We start from the raw sequence: 11,063 nt of genomic DNA, 5'->3' as shown, positions 1-11,063 counted from the left end.
AGAAAATTAATTGAGAAAATATTTTAAAAAACTTGATAATGCAAGTAGGATTTGCCTATCACACCACCTTTTGGAAGGCGACAAAACGCAATTTGATTTGCCCGAATAGCCGCGCTTTACTTAGGTCCAATAAATATTGTTTTTAGATTTTACATATTGACAATATAGGCAGATTTACCTCTTTTCAGAATTTTGGTAATCAATTATAAAACTGACATAATTAAAAACGCTGTCAAATATACGTGAATTTTTCAGATTCCATAACGTCAAAGTAAAGTGAGCTATTCATGGTGTGAAAAATACGATTTTAAATGTAAAATGGACAACCAATATTATACTTAATCTATTGTCAAGTTATATTCAACATATTTTAGCAAAACACATTCAACAAAATAGTCAGTTTCAATTTAAAAACATGAATTCGTATCGTTATACATGCACGCATGCATTTATTTCATTAAATTTCGTTCCTGTTAAAAATTAACCTCTATCCAAAGGTGGGGGCTTATTTTTTTAAACAAATGTAGTGATGTTGAAATGTTTGAAGGATGTGGTTGTGGTTCTGCTAAGTGAAGGTTTCCTCTGGGATGGTCAACACAATGTATTGGATACGAGAGGAAGAACAACAATTAAGTAAACATCGTGGTACAGATTAACGCGCCCTAGTGCCAACTTGTATTATAGAAAATGGCGTTACATAATCTGATGTTGAAGGAAATGGATATAAATTTATGTCTGTTTTCGATTAAAACACACCGATCAGTTTGACAAACCAATGTTACTTACTCTAAAAAGGTAATTTCAAAATATTTACTGTCAATAAGCATGTACTAGTTCTTTCCAGAAATGGTTGTCAAAATAAGAAGTAAGAAGCACACCATTTTCATGTTTCACGTGCAAATTCAACAGCACGCATTATAGAATATGCGTGTGCATTGGGAAATAGTTGCTACAGTGAATTCAGACTTCACGAAGTTTCCCCTGACACGGTTGATATAAAAACACAGGTTGATTTCTTTATATATCTTTAATTGTATGAAGGCCAAGCTAATCAAAGAAGGGTTTTAGGTATACACTAATTAAATTGGAAAACTTTTGTATTCAAAATCAGCATAAATAAACATAAGATCACTCCATAATGATTAAATATATCTTATTACGGCGTGGAGTGCGCAATACCATTTCTAAAAGTAAGAATCACAGAATACCTCAATTTTAAAGGCTGAACCAATTTACTCTACTCTACTCTGTAGTTCTTTTACAGTACCACCAAAAAGATTATTTGAATGCATCTTCTTTTTTAATCGATTATGTAGACTTTTCTTCACCATTTTTGGAGTCAATGAATGTAAGTTGGATATTTTGAATACTATGCATATAATTCCATGAATTGAAGTTTAATTAAACACGCACTTAGCGCGTCTTGTTTACAATGTACACTGGGTACTCATGTAAGGATGTCAAAAGGACTAGTTACTCTGTCGCATTGTCGTCATGAATTTGTCTTGTAAAAATGGCAGAAAATTCAATCCCATTGGAAAAGAAGAGTAATTGTATAAATACAATTTACGTAATGTACGTAACTTCAGTTTTGATAATTTAATACATGTTTTACAAATGTCACTGTCAAGAAAAAGAGAATAAACAGGACCACGCGGGCACGCTGATGTCTGCCAGACCCCCGACACTTGGTGAACTTGCTAATAAATTAACCTACACATTTTTCATACATATTATTTATTCAACTGCAATTTTAATGTTTATTTTCCGATGACATTTTTTAACGATTCGAGTCCAAGCTAACGTACCATATGCTGACGAGGACACCGATGAACAATCATTTTTAGCCCCGCCCTGTCTTTCAAACCCTGCCCCGACTATGTGTATCTACCTATGGTGCTTTAATAATAACACTCTAATTATCCCCCACGCGCTCACAGATCATCCTCGACGGAGGGGAGCGCGTGGAGGGGGCGGGGCCTCCTACGGGCTTCATAACCGCCCACCTGTGTACACCTGTAGCCGTGTTGTATCTACCTGGTTAGTTACTCCTTTGTAGTATTAACCGACAAACGGGAGGGTTTGGACAAATTCGTCAAAATTTCGACAGGTTGTTTATTAGAAAATACCTCTTAAAACATCAAAATATCACGTGACTCTTGTGGGTAGTCTCACACGTGCGCATGCTACTGGTCAGTTGAAGTCGATGTGTTGAGACAGCAAGGATTAAAGTTTAAAGAAGAGGTGAGTGAAGTTTTATATTTATATGTATTTCCTTAACAGGATAAGAGATTTAGACATTTATGTAGACGGCTCTTTTCTATACATTGAAACCTGCAAACGCTGTTACTCTACCCAATTAAAGATGTAAAGTTCATCTTCATCCTTCCTCATAATATTATTTAATAGATTATAAATAGATGTATCTAAACATCCGATGAAAAAATGTGTTCAAATTAATATGTAGGCCTACTTGCACACATTACTCAGGATTCTATATGTTATGAGTAATTACTATATATAGCAAGAACGACAACTCTGTAGGAGATTATGACGTCAAGGTACTCTCCGTAATCTCGTTATGAGTAACTCATTATCATTAATGTAATTCAGTTAATTGACTTTAATCTTTCTTTTGAAGTGATACTAAAATTTCCTCTAATCTAAGAAAATTACATTTCGCTATATTCATTTTACAAATAAAGTCATTTTATTTCACATAATTTGTATTACTTTTACAACGCTTTATTTGTTAATGATATTATTAAAAATGTGGTGGGTTTTTCAATCATTTTAAAGGTCGCGAAAGCAATCTATGGCTAAGTTGCCGTAATTGATTAAAGAGGCACTCGACAGAAATTATCGATTATTGATCAATAATCAATTTAGATCATTTGTATTTGTGTCGACATGTTACATGTTGAGAAGTGTCACAGGGCACAAACCAAATTTCCTAGGAATGTTTCCATAAGTACGAAAATTAAGTAAAAATGATGAAAAATAGAATATTGTAATGACGGTTGTCTTCTGAAACCCACAAACGCTCTGGATCCACAATGATATTTTTATTATCATTCACATCAACCATAAGGAGGGAGAAAATGGATCTAAACATGTGTGACAAAAGAACCACACCACAATTAGTACAGGAGAAAATTAGTGTTAATTAGAGTCAATATTTAGAGTGAGGGAAGGAGAGGTATACCTGCCTATATCCGAGTGTAAATGACAATATTGTCGCGAGTACTCAGCCCTAATGGGCCCTGAAAGGTGTTTCTCTCGCCTTGACCCCCCTAATATCCGGCACCCTGCTGAACAACAAATATATATATATATATATAGTACAATATCCGCTCTTGCGCCCATTTCGGGATTTACTTGAAGGATTAACGTCAAAATTGTACATACACATTTAGCGTTCCCACGCTAGATTACATAAAAGTGGTTTATAGAAATCATTTGGTTAACTAAAATAATCTGATTATTCAAAATAATATCACAGTCAAACCAAAGACAAACTTTTTTTTATGAGCAAGGGTATATTTCTTCACATAAGGTGGACATATTAAGTAGATGGTCTTTCTGCAGAGATGGTCTCTATGACAGGTTTGACTATACAGTTCCTTAATATCCGGAAGTGCAACTTATATCTTTATTTTAAGGAATTTGTTGTCTATAAAATGATTTATTCGGAATTGAATAAGACTAATTTTTTAGGAGTTATCATGTACACAACCTTTTGGAAACTTGCAAGACTGAGATTTCCTTAAGCATTGTAATTCCAATAGAAAATGTATTGCTTTACGTTTAATCTATATTTGATATAAAAATAAAACCAGATCTTAGTATCACTGGCATGATGCAGGGCTCTTCTTTTGGTCCAAAACTTTTCTTTAGATCACTTTTCATCCAAATTTCATTTAGAAACATATATGTTCTGCTTCAATTAGATGTTTTTCAGAGTCAGCCAATTGCGGATCGTGGATGATAAATGCTTAAACATTTATCTGTCTCTCTCAAAAACACATAACCGAAAAGAAAGTTAAATCTTTTTACAGATGTATACTTAATCTTGTTTGTTTCACCAAAATGTTTGAGAAAGACAAATGTTTTTTAATAGCTTTTAGTCAAAAAAACGAGAGACCGAACCGATTGACACATGCGATGTGATAATAGGTAGCGTTAAGGAGTCATATCAAGAATTAGAATAATAAGTATTTAGAGGATGGTCTCGATAATATGTAATAAGCAGGTCACACAAGTCGCATAATATTCTCGTGTCCAAATCATGTCTGTCACAACATGCTCTTTTCCCCCCTGGAAGAATTAGTGACATAGTATATGTATAGAGCGAGTTTTTATCGGTTTTTTTTATCTAGATACCTCTAAAACCGTCTAAGAAAATGTCCTTAGGGCGACTCTGGTGGGTCCATTAATTATGTATTGTATGTCTGGTAACCTGAATGATAGCTCAAACTGCCCCCCCCTAGAGGTCTAGCCGCAGCCTGTGGCGTACAGGGAGTAGGCGGCAAATCGTATAACACAGATACGTGGCGAGTTAATCTCCCTTGAGCACCACCTGTTTCGACCTCATGTCATTCCATTTCAAGTGTTTTTCTCATAATTTTTTCATAGTTACACATTCGTGTCCTATATCTGAACTAATGATAAAATATAATTAATAGAAAACAGAAGAAAAATAATTGAAGAGAATGTGACTAATAGTCGAACATAAATGTTTGTCAATTGTTAATAGGTCCGTCAGCAGCAAATTCTTTATAACTGTTGTTACTGAAATATAATATAACAGTGTAGCATGCATGTATATGCTGGATAGATTTTAATTTGCGAATTTGGCAAAAAACATTCCGTTTTGTACCAAGACTGTTAATTGTTGATTTATTTCCCATTAGCTCACACCCCTCGAGTCTGATAGATGCATTAACTAAAATTGTCAAGAACCAAGGAAGCAGATTTAAATGTTATGCTATATTTTAGTTATAAATATGACAATAAAAAAATTAAGTATCCAATGTAATATAAGTCTTTTGAGATTAACCTACCACGTGACCTTTGATCCCCTATCCAAGCCGACGATAGTCGTCGTTGACAACGTCTTGTTTAGTAACCCCGCCCATCTTACTCAACTACTTAAACGGTGAAACATCAGAGGTGTTTTGTAATAACAAACTAATTATCCCCCACGGAGCGCTCTGAGATAATCAAGTCCGCGGTGAAGGGGGTGCGCGTGGAGGGGCGTGGGCCGTACACTGATTCCCCAACCAGAGACCGCCCATTTGTGTCCGTGTTGTACAGGTAAGCAAAAAAAGAGGGTCAAATCCATACGTCCAAACTTGTAGTCGGTGGGAAAGGGTTGACAGAAGACAGGATATAATAGACTCGGTAAGTTATTTTTATGCTTTGCACAGGGGATACGTTTTGATTTCCATGACAATACTTGCATGTGTATCGAAACTACCTGTTAACGAGAAGGATATACTGAACAAATATAGTGGCGATTTAAAACTAATATATCCGCAATATTTCATTTTCAATTCAACTGAAGAATTAATGATATTGTGAGTTTTAAGATAACGATTAAACTACAAATGGTTAAAGTCATTTTTCTTTTAAATTAAAAAGTTTTTTTTTCATTCCAAACTATATTTTGTATACTTAGTTTATACCCGAGAAACACATATAATGTATATCAGTTTCTTTTTCAACATAGTTATAACTGACGAAGGGAAGTAACTCTGGTCAGAACCATTAGCGTCCAAGGGCATAGAACTGCCAACTCGGTAATCTCGTTATGAGTAATCTCAATATCATGTCGGTATAATTCCAAGCCTGAATCTAACTAATCCTGCCTTTTGGAATGGGCTTATAACATTTTTACCTGATTAGGCCACACAGTTTCTATCCTAGCTAGCTTATTACAAAACAACCTTTGGAAAACGATAAAACAAACACACGACAACGTACCTGGGCCTACTACAGCTTTCAGACGTACAGTTCATTGGTCTGTCTAAATTTAAGGTCTCTTGAGTAGCTATAAGTAATGTAGGCAAATTAGATGTCTCTATATTTGAAATTTAAAACAAAAAGCACTATACTGAAAATAAAATAATTATCTATTTTATGCTATCAGAATGTTAAAATTATATACCCTATATTTGATTAATTTCTTTGAATAATAATTCACGAATCGAATTCTATTTGATTTGAATTTATACAATGTATCAAACTACCGTATTTCACCGCAAATAAGACCCCTCCCGCAAATAAGACCCCCCACCTATTTTGACACATTTTCAGACTTAGGGGGGATGTCTGCAAATAAGACCCCCCACCAATTTTTTCAGTTTACTGGATGATGATTTGAGCAATGGAGTAATTAAAAAATATCACCAAAATGACTTTGTATCGGAACTTTTTTTTTGTTTATTTTATCGGCATAGAAAAATCACGTAGTAAAGAACTGTTTGTGTGTGCTTGTTATTTTTGTCATTTAATTCAAGTTAATTCACGGGTGATTTAATTATCAATAACTACGAAATGTGAACAGTGCTTATATTTAATCGGAGGCTGATTTTCAACAAAATACGCCGATATTTGTTTCCATGAACACTTCAACACGTTTTAGTGTTCGTACGGCTTGTCATTTTTTTACATGCATCGGCAAAAGATATTTCGTCATTGATGCAGATCGTTTCTGCACTCGTGGATTCTAACTTAATACAATCATTACCTAAAACATCTACTTAAGGCATTTACAGTTTCAAATATGTTTATTTGTGAACGTAACGTACCTGTAGTTCACGATCAGTTGGAGAAACCATGCTTTACTTTTCGGGCCGCCATGTTTTGTTTACGCAGTCAGTATAATATGATTAGCCGCAAGTTTCGTATTTTACTCTGGATACAAAAAAATACTTGTTACGATGTTTTAATTGCAGTTTAATACTTGGATTAAATATCTGAAATATTATCAAAAAAACTATCGTCGTATCAATAGCAATACCGATCAAATTCCCAAACACGACCCGGGCCGTTTTCGGTTATACGGTTTGACTGGTTTGGACCTAGTTGTTCGTTTATTAATTAAAGACGGACCTGGGAATTTTATATTATTTTCAGGACGAGCCTTGACAAAGCCATCACGGGCCTGTATCAAAAACTGCAGGGTCCGTCAGGTTTTATACTTGAAATAATTACTTTAACCAACGGTCGAACACGGTTGTTCCGAATAAACGAAACGGCCCTGGTTGTGAAAATGTGAAAAGTATGGCTTCAACCCGGCGCCATTTTCCTACACATGTGTGTACGATGTTACAAACAACTGCATCAGTGCATGTCGGCACGTTGAAGTTAAATCACGATCGTTTGCTCATTTGACTGAGACAAATGTACGTAAATTCTTCTGTCTATAAACAAATTTGATATGTAAACTTTTGCAGTGAATTTTAAATAGGCCTGAGTCTGAACGGCGATCGTCCTTCCGATTCACGGCGATTGATTCACGTGTTTACTAAGACGGAGATGTAGTTGTGATCGTAAACAATAACCTAATTTGAATATTTTAAAATAACAATACGATTATTAAAACTTCTAGATTAAAATGACATTGCTTATGATGCTGTTTCTTCGTTTTGATTCATTGGTGAATGTCCGCGTGACTCTTGCAAAAATGTGCGTTCCTTTCAGACTTACGTTACAACTGCCCTAATATTGTTTAACAAGTTATATTTTAAGAGGCATATGACAGATAACATCAACAGGACTGACATCACCAGCCAACACAATCACGCTACAACAACAACAACAGAATTACCAGCTCATCAGCTAAAATTCACATATTAAAGATCTTGATCTGTAATACTTGATTGGTATTGGTCCTTTTCTAATCATAGCTAAACATGTAAGACTATATTCTATCACAACATAGCTTAACACTAAATTGTCTCCCCTTAGTTTGATTGATCAACACTAAATTGTCTCCCCTTAGTTTGATTGATCAACACCAAATTATCTCCCCCTAGTTTGAGTTTGTTGTTGCAGCTCAGCATTGTTTAATACTAAACTACAGGATCATGCTGAATTATTATCACCTACTTTAATCTGATTACCAATATTTCTAAACATTTTCTTGAAGTTATAAATTATGGTTTAGGTAATGATATTGTTTAACAGTAACGGTACACAAATACTGAAAATTTCATGTTTCGATAACTAGTACATATATAATGGGTACGTAAATAATATGTATGAGGTAAAGAGTAGAGAGACCGAGTCATTTTGGTCTTATTACATCAATCATAGTGTTGTATACTCAGTGATGAGTCAGTAGTGTCAAGATCGGCATCAAGCATTTTGAAGTCGAGATACTTTATTTTACCTTTATTGTATCTGCCTGGCCATTTGTCTGATGAATTGTACCGGTACTAGTCATTGAAATATCACAAATAAAATGATTGTGTTTGTGTAACAATATCATTACACAAAATTATCAGGTATTATCTTAGACAAGTGAAAATACTTCTATAAATTAGTCAGGGTTGTCCTGAACTGAAGAATTTATACAGTAGATTCCACTTTTCCAGAAGATATTATTCGAATAACCAGAGTATTTATATAATACTTTCCTATCTTAGAAAAAATGTTATAGAAAATTCTAACATTCCAGTGATCAGAGTTGATGGGATCATTATCTTGATATTGAAAATTTAAGCATTGTACAAAATAATATTAAATTTCAGTTGAGATTTCAAAGCAGACATTAGAGTTTCAATATAATTAAACTCTCTGAGGACTTTGGACTACATACCCTTTCTCTCCTTTCCTCACAAACTTTTGTACCTCTCTAACACCTTTTCTCAACTGTTTTTGTCTTGCAGCTGAAAAAATATGATGTTATGAATGAGTTGTAAAAAATGAAGTTAATTCATTCAAAATCTATACGCCGATTCCGGGTTATGAGGAACTCTTCTGGGAAGGAGATAGAAAATGTTGATTTGGTCATGTGACAGCGAAAAACTTAAGGCACATTTTCCCGTCATGGTGGTGATGCTTAGAAGCAGAAAATATCAATGTCCGCATAAAGGTCATTGTTATTGTTAGTAAATACTTGCCTAATACCTTTGAACTATGGAAAACTGTTATGCTTTTTCTTTCCCACTTGTTATTGATTTTCGGAAAAAAGTATGAAGGTAAATTGAAATATTTATGAGCGAGATGTCAGATTCCATTGATATCTTACTGTAAGGTGACAGCTCCGTTTGATGCCCTAACTTATGTCATTTCCTTGTGAAGTGTCTAAATTCATTATTCATGCATATTTAGATTATATTTAATACAATATGTTTTGATAATTAATGTTAAGTGTTCTGTCATAATATGTTATTTTCCACTTATGAACAATCATTGTATATGCCGCCATTTTGTTTCAAATGTGCCCTAAATAACGAATATCGCAAAATTTGCCTGTCTGACGGACATGTCCGGCAAAATTTGACTCGGACCGCCTATTTTAAAATCAGGTTTTGACAGACGTCCGGCAATTATTGAGTACTGAAGTCTATAGAAATAGCATCTCTGAAGTATATTATGCAGGTGCCGAACCTGGCAAAAACGTAAACTGCAGAAGGTAATCATGAAAACAGCTACTTGGATACTAATAGCAGGAAGTAACGTGGTGATGAAAGTCACATGACTAAACTGACTGAACGTTGTATTCCAGAAACAATATATTGACAGAATGTATATTTGAACTTATCAAGCAGAGGTCATGTCATTCCACTGAAAAAAATTTCATAGTGGACTGACTGAATGGCTCAACTTCTGATGAAGGTAAAGGTCATTCCCTTAAATAAACACCATCTTTTAATCATCCTTCTCCAACAATGTTACAGGTATAGTACGACGAGACACTTTTGGAACATTACGTCGTGTTGACAGTAAGCAAAGTAACATCCGATAAAAAACTGCGGACCAGTCGACCCTCATGTTATGGGAGTAGGATCTAGGCTATATGAAAGCAGAAACAATATACAGGTTGGGCACAACCCTGCATATGGGTAACACTTGAGTAACAGTTACCTGTTTGAGTAATCAATAAGTTACCCAAATGAGGAATTCTGTGTAAGAAAAATGCATTAAGTTGTTTTACACATTTTTATCAAAAAAAGGCGTAATCATTTTGACATGGCACCATTACTAACATAACTTAGTACATTATTAATAAAAATGGGACAACATTCATTGTCTCAATTTTGGTAAAAGTCACAAACTAAATCACCTCCATTGCTTACTATGGAACTCAAAATAGAACACGTACAGGTAAAACTCATTCAACCATGACATTTGCACTGAATTCCACTGATGGCTATATATATGCACTGTAGTTGTCATCTTACAACAAAGTTAGAAAACAGAATCTAATATTTCACCCACAGAAACATAGTCTTGGATCAGTTGTAAGGCATTCTAAATATTATGACGCCCTTTTGTGATAATAATTTTTAAAACAACATTATCTGTTTTCTTTTTACATAATTCCTCAATTGAGTAACTTATTGATTACTATTTACTCAAATGGGTTATTGTTACCCATATGCAAAGCAGGGTTGCCCAACCTGATATATACATATATTTATGTTTCTGATGAAAGTGAACCTTTAAAGCATTATGCTATTTGAGGTATTCTAAGCACTTGACACTAATTTTAAATGACGTTCAAAAAGGAATTTTAGAAGCCACGATAAGTGATGATAAATACAATATTATTGTTATTTAAATGTGCACACGTGTGTAAATCTACAATGTACCTTTCTTGATTGCTTTATATAGTCGTTTGCTTAATTTGCGTGGAGCTAGAGGTTTCGAAATAGCGTTTAAATGTTCAATTTTAGCATTCCATGCCTCTTTGCTGTCGCCACCCTCATCTTCTCCTCCTTCAGACTTTCTTTTCTTGTCTTTCCCCATTATTTTTCTCGAACATGTGCTTGTCGGCCACACTTTTTTTAGACTGATACAATTCACGCACTTTGAACAAGTTGCTAAAC

The 11,063-nt window shown here is 34.4% G+C and overlaps 1 protein-coding gene across 1 annotated transcript; it reads right to left on the bottom strand.

Annotated features, from left to right (window-relative positions):
• Nucleotides 1-7,743: 7,743 nt before the first annotated feature.
• LOC138334541 (H/ACA ribonucleoprotein complex subunit 2-like protein) lies at nt 7,744-11,048 on the bottom strand. Its single transcript, XM_069283195.1, has 3 exons — nt 10,827-11,048; nt 8,828-8,897; nt 7,744-7,810 (listed from the first exon to the last, which is right to left on the bottom strand). The coding sequence occupies exons 1-3, from the start codon at nt 10,981-10,983 to the stop codon at nt 7,744-7,746; spliced, it is 294 nt and encodes a 97-aa protein (XP_069139296.1). The 5' UTR covers nt 10,984-11,048.
• Nucleotides 11,049-11,063: the final 15 nt, after the last annotated feature.

Source organism: Argopecten irradians, chromosome 11, assembly GCF_041381155.1.
Source record: "Argopecten irradians isolate NY chromosome 11, Ai_NY, whole genome shotgun sequence".
NCBI lineage: Eukaryota > Metazoa > Mollusca > Bivalvia > Pectinida > Pectinidae > Argopecten > Argopecten irradians.
Note: the sequence above shows the minus strand (reverse complement) of the source record. Positions and strands in the feature narration are given on the sequence as shown.